Source organism: Bos mutus, chromosome 5, assembly GCF_027580195.1.
Source record: "Bos mutus isolate GX-2022 chromosome 5, NWIPB_WYAK_1.1, whole genome shotgun sequence".
In the NCBI taxonomy this organism is placed as follows: domain Eukaryota; kingdom Metazoa; phylum Chordata; class Mammalia; order Artiodactyla; family Bovidae; genus Bos; species Bos mutus.
In genome coordinates this window covers 66,859,517-66,876,118 of record NC_091621.1, presented here as the reverse complement: position 1 = coordinate 66,876,118, position 16,602 = coordinate 66,859,517, and the positions used below count along the sequence as shown (strand labels likewise).

At 37.4% G+C, this 16,602-nt stretch overlaps 1 protein-coding gene across 4 annotated transcripts in view; it reads right to left on the bottom strand.

Moving 5' to 3' along the window:
* The window catches only part of NAP1L1 (nucleosome assembly protein 1 like 1), a 37,445-nt gene that overhangs the window by 6,966 nt on the left and 13,877 nt on the right, over positions 1-16,602 (bottom strand). For 3 of the 4 annotated variants that reach the window (XR_011464258.1, XM_070370989.1, XM_070370988.1), the window contains exons 2-8: positions 15,946-15,982; positions 11,687-11,772; positions 10,165-10,267; positions 3,105-3,246; positions 2,792-2,872; positions 1,976-2,104; positions 750-821 (exon numbers count right to left, since the gene is read on the bottom strand). Coding sequence is in view for 3 of the 4 variants with exons in the window: in XM_070370989.1 (XP_070227090.1) it covers positions 750-821; positions 1,976-2,104; positions 2,792-2,872; positions 3,105-3,246; positions 10,165-10,267; positions 11,687-11,772; positions 15,946-15,962 (630 nt within the window). In the remaining variant the exon portion in view is untranslated. The remainder of the gene's footprint in view (positions 1-749; positions 822-1,975; positions 2,105-2,791; positions 2,873-3,104; positions 3,247-10,164; positions 10,268-11,686; positions 11,773-15,945; positions 15,983-16,602) is intronic. The other variant, XM_070370990.1, reaches the window with a different exon arrangement.

The following is a 16,602-nucleotide window of genomic DNA, read 5'->3' as shown; positions in this document are numbered from 1 at the left end:
TAAAATTTCAATGCTTTAGTAAATAAAGCTTAATGTATGATTTCTATAAACAAAATTTTAAGTGACAAAGTTCTATTCTGGGAAAAAGTCGTAAATCCCAAATTACCTTAAAAGCAATGTATGGCACCAAATAAACTGAGCAAAACTTAGTTCAGCTTACACTGTTTAGTAACATGTTTATGAAATAGGTTAGGTACAGCTGAACAGTCTCTCCCTTCTTCCCGCCATCTCCCCAGAGAGGACTTTCAATCTTAGACTGACAGAGCAAAGGCCAACCTTAGCACATGTAATAGAACATGCTGCATGTGCTACAGCTCACAGAAACTCTGCCCATGCTTTCCATATAGTCCTGATGGCTTCAGGGAAAAGCTGCTGGCTCATCTTCCATAATGAAGAATGAAGAACCCTCTAACACCTTCTGTTCTATTTACTTTCTAGACACATGTTTTTTAATACAGAATAAGCATTTTCTTATTCACTTTGCTGTTATTTTTAATACATTTTAAATTCAGTATCAAAAATGGGTGATTTTTACTATCAGAGGGAGGAAAAGGAATAAATACAGCATCACAACTATCAACATGCAAACTTTAATTCCGACTAACAATTCAAAGTACCAAATATCATTTTCAATTTCTTCTCACTCCCTTGTCTAATTGTTGAATGTCACCTTTCTTTAGAAAGTTCCATTGATCTACTATGTAAACATCTAATGCTACAAAACTGGAAATATTTCAAGATTCTTTTACCATAGGCTGACCAGCATCTGAGAACTTCACTTTAATATCTTTCAAGTGCTTCAGAATAGGCTCATCATGTTCCTTTAAATTTAAAAAAAAAAAAAAAAAAAGATCAAAACGAGTATCTAAATGGCATTTTAAGACTAGAGTTCTTCTATTGGACGATATGCATTTAACCAACCGAGACATTTTATTGAAGTTTTATGTATAATTATGAACCTTAAAATTTACTCTCCAGGTTTTATGCCTTATACTGTTTAAAAATGTTTTCTGATCATAATTGCTACCATTTCCAGCTGCTTCTTGTTCCTTTACTACTTTGCTAAAAAACAGAAATGCAATAAGCTGTCATTGTTTTGAGATAGTTTCTTTTTCATGATATTAACAATCACAACATAAGGTAGTAATAATGCAGATGAAAGTGGCCCAAGAAATGATTCAGATTAGGAGAAGCAAAGTTTCCCGAAGGTGACATCTATATTGGTTTCCCAGAGAAAAGGACAATTATTAAAATAGGTAAGTAAAGAACTTGCTTATCAATGTAGGAGACACAAGACTAAGGTTCAAGCCCTGGATCAGGAAGAACTCCCTGGAGCTGGGAAAGGTAACCCACTCCAGTATTCTTGCCTGGAAAATTCCATGGACAGAGGAACCTGGTGGGCTATGGGGTCCCAAAGACTCAAATATAACTGGGCATGCACACGCACGCACGCGCGCACACACACACACACACACGTATGTTTACAGTGTTCTTCGACAATGCAAATATTCCTTGGAATAGTTTCAGAGTGAAAAAAGTCTCTCTGGTCAGACAATCAAACAACCCACCATAACCTCCATACTCTGCCATCTAAAACCAAGAGGCACAGGGCTATGTGAGAATTACAGTGAAATGAGCAATTATGTAAGAAACTGTTTCATTATTTAATTTTTGGAAATGAATTTATTTGATTACATTAATCAAAGCTGCAATTCCCCTTCTACCAATAATAGCTCTTTCAAAAGAAAGCCATCATGGGCATTCCCTTGCAGTCCAGTGGTTAGGCTTCTATGCTTCCACTGTCAAGGGCCCAGGTTTGATCCCTCATCAGGGAACTAAGATTCCCATAAGCCTTGGAGCACTCTTTTCCCCTCAAAGGCAATCATTCTATAAAAGTCAACAATACAGAAACCAGTCATTTAAATTCCACAGGTTTACTCTTTGAGGTAAACTGGTGTTTTATGAATAAAATTACCTGAACCATATCACTGAGCAAGTCAACATTCTTAAAAACGGTCAACCAAAACTCAGGAATTCCCTTGGGATCTTCTTTTTCTTCATCCTTTTTCTCATCTTCGACCTTGGCCTTTTCTTTTAGCTCCTCCTTAATAAAAGACAGCATTAATGAATGCTGGATACCTAGATTAGACATCTTGATAAAATGTTTTACATTCAGGACCCAACAAACCATCAACTAATTCTAACATTCAGCCAAAGAAATTCTAGTCTAATTGTGTAAACAATGCTGTACCCACAGCAAACCTTTACTTCTATAAATATTCACTATACCATATCCCTCCCAAAAGAAAGCTACTAGGACCCATGAGATGTACAGAAAAAAATTTTAGCTTCATGGAATAAAAAGAATTAAGCACAGTAAAGAGAAAAAGCAAAAGAAACATAAACCTTGTTTACTGCCTCACTCACTGGTTTTCTTAATTAAAATATATTCTCTTAATCAAGGTTAAAATATGAACACTGGAGAAAGAGATCACCTAACAGGGCACTGGATCTGTGTCACAGCCCTGCTATCTATAAAGGTGGGCAGGACACTTAGAAGCCTTCACCTCCACTCAAAAAATGGGAAGAATCCTTTTGTATGTCATCAGGAAGTTCAAAGTAAAAGTTTATATCAATCTATAAACTTTAAGTACTATAAAAATACAAGGAAAAAGTAAATTTGGGTATAGACAGTGCCAGGCTAACAGTGGCTCATCTGCACGCATATCCATCTCACAATAAAAGAAATATTCCCAAAGTATAAAAACATACTAAAGATAATAATACCAACCGAAATTTCATCTTCCTCATCTGGTTTCCATTCACACTCTTCTTCTGTAGGTTCATAAATGGCATTAATGATCTCAAATCGCTGAAACGATTAAAAAAAATTGCATAAAAACTCTGGCATCCAAGCTAAAAATTGTGTCTCATTAACACTCATAGATTTAATGACTTCATACTACAAGCTGAATTGTTATTATTGATAATTTCCCCAAATATCTTTAATAACCATTTTGCTGAGAGGTCTAACAAAAGTTTGTTTATATTTTCAAAGCTTTATTATCTACTTGAACTTTAGATAAAGTATTAGAAAACATTACCTTATCAAACAGAGGCTGATAAAGAACAGCATACTTTCTTTCAAGATCATGAACTTCCTCATAGAATTTGGCTTCTATCTGTGCACATTTAACTTGAAGGTTTTTGAGAGCATTCACTCGTCTTTTAACTACCCTAGGCAAGCTGAAAGGTTAGAAAATACCAATTATACAGCATCACAGTAAAACACAAGTCACTTTTGTCATATTGAAATTGATGCATAAAAGTTAGTGAATGACACTCATAGTTAGCAACATGCATGCTCATTCATGTCCAATTCTTTGTGACCCCATGGACTGCAGCCTGCCAGGCTCCTCTGCCTGTAGGACGGACTCTCCTGGCAAAAATACTGGAATGGGTTGTCATTTCCTCCTCTGGGGATCTTCCCAGCTCAGGGATCGAACCTGGGTCTCCTGAATGGGCAGGCAGATTCTTTACCACTAAGCCACCTGGGAAGCCTTTAGTGAATGACAGGTTTCCTATTTGAAGCAAAAGGTACATTCAAATATAGACCTCATGACCATTAAGCATTTCAAAAGAGCAAATTTAACCAGGTAGCAAATTTAAACTGTAAGAAAATGTAAACTGTATCACAAATCCTAAATCTTTCATTGTAATCACACCTTAGCACTGAGCTTGTCAGTGCTGGTATCTCAGGTGTGAAACAGTCTATCTCATACAGTTAAAAAGTCATGAACTGACTATCCTGATAACCTGAATTATTTTTTAAAATATGAACTGAGGGAATTCCCTGGCAGTCCAGTGGTTAGGACTCTGAGCTTCCACTGCAGGGGACACAGGTTTGATTCCTGGTCAGGGAACTAAGATCCCACAGGCCACAAGGCTTGCCAAAATCAGTGAATAAACACAAATAAAGTATGTACAGTTGACCCTTGAACACAGGTTTGAATCACTTATATAGAGACATTTTTCAGTAGTGAATACTACAGTACTATACAGTATGTGGCTGGTTGAATCCGTGGAGATGGAGGAATCAGATACAAAGGGCGACTCTTTATATACTGTTATACACTATGTATAAAGTTATACACTGATTAGCTCCTTATTCAAGGGTCAACTGCATATCTCACCTGTGTCTATTATTATTACAGTAAAAGAGGGGACCATATCTCTTTCTGGAAAAAGAATGGTATCCTACAGCATTATTTTTTTTTTACTCTCAATATTTAATTTGGAATTTGAAATTACATTAAATAAGTACATAGTATTTTATGAAGAGGGGAGGGGGATTCTTAAAATAACAGCTTTCCTGAAGTATAATTCATATGATCCACTATGCGACATAGATTAAAAAAAAAAAAAAGAATATACACACCTAGTTTATGAGCCCCTCAAAAAATTACTGAACTTATGAATCCCTCTAAAACCCAAAAAACATTCACTCAGGCAGTTTGTACAACACATCCAAAATCCAGGTTAGAATTTCCTGCCGTAACGAATGGACCTAGAGATTGATATACTGGGTGAAGTAAGTAAAATAGAAGAGGAAATATTGTATGACATCCCTTATAGTAAAATCTAAAAAGAAATGATACAAATGAACTTATTCACAGAACAGACTCACAGAGAATGAACTTATGGTTGTCAGAGAGGAAGGAAAGCATGAGGGGAAAGGAGAGTTAGCAAATTTGGGATCGACACGTACATATAGCTAGGTTTAAAATAGATAGCCAACAAGGATCTACTCTGTATCACAGGGAACTCTGTACAATGTTATGTGGAGCCTGGATGAGAGGAGAATTTGGGAGAGAATGGATACATGTAAATGTATGGCTGAGTCCCTCGACTGTCAACCCGAAACTGTCACAGCACAATCATCAATTCTCCAATAAAAAAATCAAAAGCTAAAAAAAAAAATTTCCTGCCATAGACATATTGTTGTAATCAAATTAAGTCTCTTATTTAGCCACTTAAGGTAAGTAAAACAAACAAAAAACAAAAACCTCAAGTATCAAGTTTTATTTCTTATCCTTGAAAGTAAAATGTTCTGTCAAGGCGGTCAAAGAACTTGGTCACCTAGCTTTACCCTCAACTTCATGTCCAAAAAAAAAAAGACCACCAATCCTAGAAACTTTATGGAGCCACACACACACACACACCGTGAGCAAATTGAGACACACACACTCACACGCACACACATCCCATGAGCAAATTCTGAAGACCGCAGGCTGCCTTTAACTGGTACAGACAGGGTGAGCGGACTGCAACTTCAAAGACAGGGATGGGTGGTGGTGATAACCAGAGTAGGTAACTAACGGTGAGGTCAAGCTGGAAGAAAACTTTTGTGCAGCAAAGCTTTTAAGTACTGCATCTGCTTTCAACGCTCATTGCAGTCCCCTTCACCCTTCAGAGAACCCAGTTCTTATGATAACACAAAGAGCTGATGAAAGCTGGACGTGCTCAGAGCCGTAAGCACTCACTCTTCCCCCAACTCCAATCCAGGAGCAACAATTACAACCAAAGTAGACTGCTTCCTCCCAAGAAACTGTCTGCAATTGCCAGCCCACAGTCTGAGGTGACTGGGCTCTCCTCAGGCTCATCCTGCCCCCTCTCTCTCTAAACCCCATGAGACTAAGATGACTGGGCTCTCCTCAGGCTCATCCTGCCCCCTCTCTCTCTAAACCCCATGAGACTGAGGTGACTGGGCTCTCCTCAGGCTCATCCTGTCCCCTCTCTCTCTAAACCCCATGAGACTGAGGTGACTGGGCTCTCCTCAGGCTCATCCTGTCCCCTCTCTCTCTAAACCCCATGACACTGATGTGACTGGGCTCTCCTCAGGCTCATCCTGTCCCCTCTCTCTCTAAACCCCATGACACTGATGTGACTGGGCTCTCCTCAGGCTCATCCTGTCCCCTCTCTCTCTAAACCCCATGAGACTGAGGTGACTGGGCTCTCCTCAGGCTCATCCTGTCCCCTCTCTCTCTAAACCCCATGAGACTGAGGTGACTAGGCTCTCCTCAGGCTCATCCTGCCCCCTCTCTCTCTAAACCCCATGAGACTGAGGTGACGGGAGCTCTCCTCAAGCTCATCCTGAGCCCTCTCTCTCTAAACCCCATGAGACTGATGTGACTGGGCTCTCCTCAGGCTCATCCTGTCCCCTCTCTCTCTAAACCCCATGAGACTGAGGTGACGGGAGCTCTCTTCAAGCTCATCCTGTCCCCTCTCTCTCTAAACCCCATGAGACTGTCAAAACCAAAGTCTAACCGCCAACCCTCCCTCGATACTCACAGGAGTAACTGATATCACCCAGTGAGCCAAAGAAATAAGATCAGAATAACTAGATGGTTCCTGAGTACTACGCAAGAACGAACTATTTAGCATCTAAAGCATTATTAGACACATGAAGAATTTAAACAAGAATGTAAATATATTTAAAGGGATGAAGGAGGATAGATACTATGAAACAAGACCAAGAACTGTAAAACAAGGTGGGAATACTAAGTATTAGAAATACAGTAACTAAAACAACCAACAAATAAGATAAACAATAGAGGTTCAACTGAAGCAAAAAAATCCATGAGATTTAAAAGCTCTCAGACAGGCAGTGGTAAAGACAGAAAAGCTAGAAGATATGGAGACATGGATGATAAGTGTTAACAGTTGAAAAAGAGAAGGAAGGTAGATTATCTGAAGCAATGTGTATAATAAATTTCTCAGAGTTAAAGAAATATGAAAATCCTTACTCAAGGCACTGAGACGTTACTGAGACATATAACTATCAAAGACAAGTACATTCTAAAGGTATTAATGAAAAAAGCAAATAAACTATAAAGGAAAAGGAATCAAAGTGACATCAGGCTTCAAAGGAAACAAGAATATACAATATAGAAGAAAAAAAATGAAGTGATATTTAAGACTCTGAACCTACAATATAGAAGAAAAAAAATGAAGTGATATTTAAGACTCTGAACCTATAATATAGAAGAAAAAAAAATGAAGTGATATTTAAGACTTTGAACCTAAAATTTTCAGATATGAAGACCAAGCAAAATTTCAGATATGAAAGTAAAATAAAAATTGCCTAAGAGGCTTCCAGAAATATGCCACAGACACTCATATTCATTAAAAATAATTTTGAGGAAGTAAAAAAAAAAAAAAATCCAGGAGATGTCACATAAGGTATAGGTGAATTAAAAATTGGTAAAATTTACTGTTGCCTAGAAGGAAAAAAAACAGAAACCTACAGGAAGTACATTATCGGTGAATTTAAGAGATCAATAAGGGTAAATAAAGCTATTAGATTATAAGCTATTTTACTATAATAAGAGAGAGGTAAATTAAGTGAATGAACATTTTTTACACATCTATCCCAGAAACTGATAAAGCATTAATCAATAACCAGAAATAAAGAGAATCTGAACAGTACAACTAATATGCCTAAGCTATTGACTTTGGCATATAGATCTTCACACTGAACATACCCATAACATTTATAGAAAGTTTTATAGCTGTTAAAGGTTTTTTGAACTAAACATGCAATCAAGAAACTGGAAAGAGGAATAGAGCAAACCCAAATAAGGAAATAATGTTAAAGGCAAGGGGGGAAAAAGCAGCAATAACAAAAATATATGAAAATGGAAAATCAAAGCCTGTTCTTAAAAACATTAAGACTGAGACAACTGGAAAAACTAATGAAGATACAAAGTACAGAATACGGAAGGGACAATTAGATTTTTTAAAAGTACGAACTGTATACTAATAAATTTTACACCTAGATAAAATGTATATTTTTTAGAAAATAAAACTCCACAATTGACAAAAGAGAAACTGAAGACATTAGTTTACCAGCACACGTAAGCTCTTTCCACTAGTGAATAAGGTAACTACCCACCCTAAGTATCCAACTCATATTTCCAAAAGTATATATTTAATATATAATTAGTAAATTCAAAGAAAAAGTCAAAAGATCATCAGAATCTAAAAAGGACAAGAAGACCACTAAAAAATCACCAATAGATACCAAATTAGTGAAGAGATTATACATTCAATTCTGGTAAAGATTAGAATGCTCATTTTTGATGCTAATGCTTAACACAATATTGAAAGTCCTAGCCAATGTTATCAAGAAAGAAAAATTACCATGGAATGTGATATAATGTGGAAGATGAGAATTAAAACTGCCCTTGTTTGCAGATGAGACTTTGGGGCTATGGGAAAAATAAAAGAACAAATTACTATACAACAAGAATAACAAGGTTTCTGGACACAAAATCAACTTTAATACTAATCAATAGCACTCCTGTATCATGAACAACTCAAATGGCAGCCCACTCCAGAATTCTTGCGACCAGCCTGAGGGACTCAGTGCGTGGGGTCATGAAAGAGTTGGATGTGACTCAGCGACTAAGCACAGTACACATACATATACACTGAATAACAAAATCAAGAGTCGGAAAAAAAAAAAGTCAAACAGAAAATACAGTAAAAAATAATAGTCACAATAACAATACAAATTAAGAACACTTCGTAATAAAATACAGAATACGATCTGAATAAATACAAGGACATGGATGAGACAATTTAATACCAAAAAGATAGTGGAATTCCTATCAAAATTGGAGTTGCTTTATTTTGGGGGTTCTGTTTGTTTTTTAAGAAAACCCTAATAAACTCACCCTCAACCATACATGGGCTAACGGGCTACAGATGGTAAGATCAATCCTAAGAGTGTGTTCCATGATGGGTGAGAGATGGTAGGAGAAAGCAACTGTCAGATATGAAGACCTACTCTAAAGCCAGAGTCAGTAAGTGGGACAATGGCAGAAGAACAGGCAGAAACAATGAAGACCGCTGCTGCAAGAGAGGAGTGCTGCTCAGAGACAAAGGCGCTTAGAAGGATCTGATGTGTGATAAAGGTGGCAACATAAATGGGAAAGAAGGAACCGTGGAGTGAAGCGCTATAAAAACTTACTAAGAAACAGAAAGGTGATCTCTAGAAGGATTCAAGGTCTAAAGGTAGAAGATAAAACTAATCAAGTCAATAGGAAACGTAGGAGCAAGGAAAATACATCTTCAAAAGAATAAGACGTAGGTAAAAAAGTTAATGAACATAAAAATTAAGGATTTAATGGAGGACACCATGGACAAAATTAATAGAAATGACACAAAAATTAGTTACAAAGTCTAAAACTGAGAAAGGATTAAAATCCAGAACACATAAGAACTCCTACAAAACAAGAAAAAGACAGTAAACCCCCACAAGTGAATGGGCCAAAGGGTACAAATGAGCAACCTAAAAGGCTCACTCCCAATTATCATGCAAAGAACGTCAATTCATTAAAAATCAGAAAATACAAATAAACAAAAGGAGCCTGCATCTCTTTAGGCTGGTAAAGACAAAAACTATAAGGCTGAATGATGCCAACTGCTGGCAAGGACACAAAGCTAAATCAACCTTCACATATTCTGGAAGTACTGAAGGCTTGCATATCCTATAACTATCAATCCCCCCGAGAAGTACATACTCCAAAGAAACTCTCACACAACCCCTTAAGAGGACATGCACCAGGATGACCATCACAATGGCATCTGTGATGATGGAGCTTGGAGACAATCCAGATGGCCGTCAAAGAAAAAGCATACAGTGAAGCATGGTGGACGAACATCACAGACAGCCAGGGAACACAGAGAAACTACTGACTAAGGTACAGAGAGACAGCAACATGGGCAGATCTTAAAGTCAAAGTTGTGTAAAAAATATCAGAGGCAGAATAAGATACTTGGGTTATTACTAATGACTTTTATCACCAATGAAATAAATAAGAAGTCTGTATTTCTGCTAATTCTCTGCATTTCTAACAAATCTCTAAACAAATCTCAGGGATGATTTAAGATTCATATACTTCCTATGGAGATGAACCAAAATAAACTTTAAAAGACCAACTCTAAATTGGTACTTAGCAAAATTTTAAACTCCCAATAATCCTATAATGAACATTAGCTTTTCCACTGTGACATACATTAAGTCCCAGATGACCTTAAAAATATTCACCTGCAATGCTGATTATAGAAAGACAGACTATGAAAAAGAAGAACGTGTACCTTTCAATGTATCCTGTTGGTGTTTCTACCAGACCATCAAGTCTTTCTTGAAGGGCTGCAAGAATCTGAGGATTTTGCATCATCTGAACAGTCAGCTGACGCGCTTTAAAAAAAAAAACAAAAGGGCATCGAAAGAAGGATTTTATGAAAATGTATTATGCTATTTTAATAGGGCAATCCAATCATGAAGCTTTCCTGACTAGCCCATAAATCTCTGGTATGAGTAGAGACGAACAGCAAGGTAAGGAAAATTCACTCTAGGAAAATCTAGCGTACAGAACAAGTTCAGGTTCCTAAAGATGTCTAAGGCCACCACTTCTCAAGGCCACTGCCACAACTATTCTGAACACTATCCTTTCTCTTCCTATGTGTTTTACCCACCTTGTGTTTTGAGAAGTTCAAAGATTCACCGAGATGCCTATCTGTGATCTTTGATAACCCTTTGAAGTCAGACAACACATAAGAAAACTGCAAAAACAGTGACCCTTTCAAGCCTGGGAGAAAGATGGTCAAATGAATGACCTGAATGATTCCTTGAGCCTGTGCATGTGCTTATGTGCACCTGAACCGAGTTAACAGTTGAGACGGTCAAAGGCTGTAACTAAAGCCAAACAAAATTCGGTTGATGGCCTCTAAAAATTACACTCCATCCAAAAATAAGCTACATTTGTGCAAAACTATTCTGCTATCTCATCTGCTCTGTCAATACAGACTTTATAAAAAAATTGCATCAATTTTCCCAGTTTATGTCTTTATAGATCAATTTACTTCTAATAGTAATTTGATTCTTCAATGATATACAGTTGTGATAACCAACATACTTTTAGAAGTGCCAATATGGCCATAAAGATACAGTCCTGTATGATTAGTTCAGTAGTCTTCTCACAATAAACCTCATTCTGGCCTAAAAATGGAAGTCAAGTCATCTGGTACCTTGATATTCTTGCCCCTTTATACCCTAAAGCAGTATAATTCCCCACTAACCATTATTACCCCTTTTAAAAATAAATCGCTAAAGAAAATGTTGAGTGATTTTTGGCTACATTTAATAAATGTTCTTTTTTTGGTTGGTTAGAAAGAATTAAAAAAAGACAGACATACATACAACATATTTTCTACACGTTAAACCTTTTCAAGTCTAAGCTAATGTTTAGAAGCACCACTACCAACAACTCCTACCACTACCTAAGACACTTCTAAATTCAGATAAAACTCATAGGCAACTGTTTGACAAGACATGATGTCAAACCAGCAGTAGAGGGCCACAGTGACCGCTGATGGGTCAGCAGATCCATACCTTCCTCCCTCACTCCACCTCCATCTCCCTCACTCCACCTCCATCTCCCTCTTCCTTTCCATTTCTCCCTCCCCATCCCAAACATACATTCACAGGCAAAACTGCTGCTGTGGGTGTGGCTAATCAGGAAGGTGGACAGGTATTCAAAGAGAATGGCGTTTATTACTGTCCTGTATAAGATGTGAGCCAGCAATCACTGGCTCCTGAAGTAATTTAAAATAATACCTTTGATTTTTGTTTCTTCACCAGTTTCTTCTTCTTCTACTTCTTCAACATCATCCAAATCTTGATCAAGTTCAGACTGTTCTTTGCTATAATATTATAGTATCACACCAAGGTTCAAATGTACCAATTACCCAAAAAAAAAAAAAAAAAATTATAGAAAACTTCAATTCATTTTCTAGGTTAATATGCCTCTTTCAAAAATATGAAACAAGAAATCTAAAAGATAATCCAGTTTTCAAACTTCGTATGTAAATAAGTAAAAATTGGAAGTACTTAATATTTCATTTAAAAGCTTTTCAAATATAAAGTTTATACTTTAAGCTAAAAATGTGGTTTGATGGGTTGTGATTCAGAATATAACATCAGAAAGTACGTGCTTCCAACTCAATATCTACTGATTTCACTCTTCCTAGTAACAGCACTCTTGATTTTATATGCGATGGTAATACATCAATCTAACAAGTCTACGTATTCCAGCCTACCTTTCAGATAGATGTGGCTATATAACCAAATTCTGGCAGTGAGATAAAAAGGAGAAGCAATGCAGAATTTTACCATCCTCCTTAATCGGATGGTGAACAGCTGAGGCTGTTTTGGTATTGCTCTCTCCTACAACAGGGATATAATGGCTAGTTCCAGCAGCCATGTCGGACCACGAGGCATCCTGGAGAAGAAGTCTCCAGCTAAGAATAAATACAGGAGTCTGGAAAAACAAAAGGCTCCTGAATCTCTCTTAGCTGTAGAACAACCACATAAGCCTGTATCTGTCTTTGGACTTTCCTTTTTCTTTACTTCATAGTGGAGATGAGGAAGAACAGTAAAAGTTAAGGGGAAGATCTGAGTCTACTTCATGCTCAGAGTAAAACTAGGAGAAAGTAACAATATCCTTCCAATTTCATCTTAAAATTCTAGTTTTTGAACATGATATTACAATCAGTATTAAAACAGGGATATCTAAGTCAATATAAAGAGCATCATACAATTTCTTATGTAATTCTACATTTTAGTATTTGGTTTAGAAAATCAGCTGCTTTCATATCTTAAAAAAGCATTTGAAAACTTAATTTGCACATAGGAACAAATATGACCTAATTTTCATACAGTAACAACTACAGAAAAGGTCAACCGTATTCTACAAAAATCTGTTTCTGTCAACTAAGGGGGAAAAAAGCAGTCTTCCCATCAGAAGCAACACAGATTATTTTGGGAGTATCTTTTATTATAAAATTAAGCATATTTAGAGCTAAGGTCACTAACTAAAGATAATGTGGAACAGTTCTTCCCCCAGGTGTCGTCTCATTCAATCACTTATTGAACATCTAAACCTTAAAGCTTTAAAACAAGAGTCCACAAACTGTCATATGGCCAAATCCAGCCCATTTCTATTCTTTAAATAAAGTTTTACTGGAACACAGCCACATTTATTTATTTACTGTCTATGGTTTCTCTCACACAGCCCAACTTCCCTGGTGGCACTATAACAGAGCTGAAGAGCTGCAACACAGACCACATGGCCCAAAATGCCTACAATATTTATGATCAGATCCTTTACAGAGTCTGCTGACTCCTGCTGTGAAGAACAAGGATCCTCTCTCCTCCTACCCTGCTAAGAGCTCACAAGCATCCAACAGTAAATAATGGAGTGGGAGGGGGTAGGGCAGAATCAAGCTATCACAACCAATTTCTTTCTTTTTTCGTTAAAACAAAATGAAGGCTAGATGGCAGATTGCACATACTCAACTGATCTTAATCCTTCTAAAATCTCCACTAAGATTATGATAAAGAAGTTTTAAAACAAATACGGAAGGACAGGGAAATAAGAGCCAACAAATTTACGGACAACTGAAATCTAAGTCCATAGTAGTAGAGCTGAGAACCAGCCTACAGTGTCTTTAAAGAACTAGGGCTTGGTGGTGAAGGTTGATAAAACAGGGAGGATAAGCAAACTGATAAATCTTAGGATGCTCTCTCTAGCAGAAGAGGTTCTGCTTTGGAAAGGGAACTGAGGTCAGACTAGAGGACCACAGAGAGAAGCATACTAGAATGCGGAATACAGACATTCCTCCCTAGCTGCCCTCTCCCAAGTTAGCCCCCCAAACACTCTTCACTGGCCTGTGTGACCAGCCCAGGAAAAAAGTACCATTCTAACACTAGGGATTCTCACAACAAATACCCACCCTGATGGGTATTAAATTGATTAAATACTAAATTGGTAAGTCTTTCCCTCCCCAACACTCAAACTCTCCAATTAACTTTAAAAAAAAAAAAAAAAAAAATCCTTCAACTAAGCATTCCCTCCACCCAAGTCTTAATGAGCAAACAAGTATTACTTCCTATCTGAGGAAAGCCTCCTACACTGAGACCAAAACAGAGGGAAAGAAAATTTAAGACTTTAACAGGTAATACAAGGGAATGAGTATCCAGAGAAAAGAAATTATCAATCAAATAAGAAGATGCTATAAAACAGGAACAGGGAGCAAAGGAATGTTTGAAAACTAAAATAATAGAAATTTAGAAACTCAACACAGGAGTTAAAAGATAGTTTCTTCTGCTTTGTCCAGAAAGAAGAGCACAGACAAAGGCAGAAACTAGAGCAAAACGCAGTCCAACATATAAGAGAAGCTCCAGAAATAGAAAACAGGAAGACATTCAACAAAGGAAGTCAAGCATATGCCCCAGAACTGACAGATACCAAGTTGCAAGACTGAAAGGGTCCACCACTGTATGCCTAACACAAGAGGCATAAAACCTAACAATGTCAAAAACTGTGAACTCTGAAGCCTGAGTAGCTTCCAGAAATAGATACATATGTCTGTATTTATTCAAAAGTCTCACATACAAGTGATTAAGAATTATGACGACTCTGAAATTCAACACTAGAAGCAAGCTGACAGTGGAGCAGTGCCTTCAAAATCCTAAAGAAGAGTGATTCCCAGATTAGAATGCCATGTCCAAACCATCAAGCAGAAGGTAAACAGTCGTTTCAGTCATGCCATCTCAAAAGAATTCACTGCCCTCGTACTCTTCCAAGGTGCTAAACCACAAGTACAAAAAAAGAAAACATGGGACATAGCAAACTCCAGAGAGGAGAAAAAGAAACCCCAGGAAGATAAAAGAGATGCACAGTGACAACGGTGAAGCCAAGGTCAAGCACGCCACACCGGGCAGCGTGACTCAGGAGACCGTCATTCTGAGAGCCTTCCTCAGCGACACCACACTGCCACTCTCCTTTTAATGACGAACAGTGTGCGTGAGAGGACTGGCCAGATTCTTAGACGTACTTGAACGTGCTGCCCTTGTAATAAAGTCTCCTCCCTCCCACCTCCATGCTCTGCTGCCTACAACAGCTGCGGATAATCACATTATAACCCCTTCATCCTGAAAGGCTGTTTTACCTACTCCTTTGAGTTGGCAGCCTACCATGGAATTACAAATAGCAACAAACAGTGCCGCTCATCCCATTCTCCTGGACCATACTTCCGCAAGACATCCATCCGCACCAGAAGCCTGCCAGATGCCGACATCAGTAAACCTGTGGTTCCAGGATGTATGACCTTGCCCAGGGACTTCTTCAAAATAAGCCTTTGTAAGACTCAGGAAAGCTGAAGGCAGACCATGACCCAGACAGTCTTTCTTTTCGTACTTTTGACTTCTCAGCTATATTGCAATTTTTCTTTACACAGCTAAGTTTGTGACTGCTATTTAAGAGTTTCAAAAGTAAATACTGATTAAGAATTTGTAGGGGCTGAAGCTCTACAGAAAAACAGAAGCAAACTAGACAAAGCCAGGATAGTACTGACACATCTGGAGAGAAGAGGAGGATGCAAATGAGAAGGGTCACACAGGGCTTCTAAGAGTAATGCTGCAATTCTTAAAAACTTGCACACAAGTGTCCTGTTGTTCTTTCAACTCTACACATTAAATTTTATAAACTTATCTTTATGTACGATACTTTACAGTTCAAGTTGTAAAATCTTTGAGAAATGGTAAAAAACGAATTCTCCAAATATTTATGACTCATTATTGTGCTCAGCACTTTCCTAAGAATAAACACCGACAAATGGTTTAGTATATTTATGACAATGATTATGTATACTATATTTTGTCTTGGATACACTGTACCCAACTTTCAAAATAGTAGGTACTAAGCATTAGTCATTACATTTTCATAATACATAATTAGTACTGCTGTTAATTAAATCACACAGTACACAGTGAAGCCAAATCTCTGAAAAAAGAATCAACTTTCTGTCACTTACTTGTCGATGTCTGCCATGTTGTACAAATGCCAAATATCTATGGAGAGAAATATCAATGTTAAAAAAAGAAAACATACAATTTATTTAAAACCAGTAAAAACATCTGAAACCAAAGCTCTTTAAATCAATACCATGCTAAAGCTATTATACACACACACACACACACACACACGTATATATATATACACTCCCGTTAAAAGTGTTTAAAAACAAACAGGGGCCAGGAGGTGGAACACTGACACTAGTCACTGAAGTAAATTCTTCAGAGGATGCTACTTAAAACAGGAAAGTTACTACTTGGCATTCAGAATCTACTGGGCAAGGATTTTTACAGCAGCACTGTTGGCTAAAAGAATCTGAGGTGTGCTAGAATCACAGGAAAAGAGTAATACAAAGAGTCTTTATTCAAATTCCTTTAACCATGAACGGTCAATTTTTGGGCTGCTTAGTACCTCCCAGTACTCTTGAGGTGTTCTGATGAAAACATATATATATATACATCCATGAAACCATCAAAGTCACGATAACAAATATACCCCTGCCTTGTTAGAATACCTCCCTCCTACCCTTCCTGCCTCCCATCCCAAGCAAGCGTTGCTCTGCCTTCTGTCACTATAGCTTATATTTTCTGGAATTTTATAGAAATGGCATCATAGA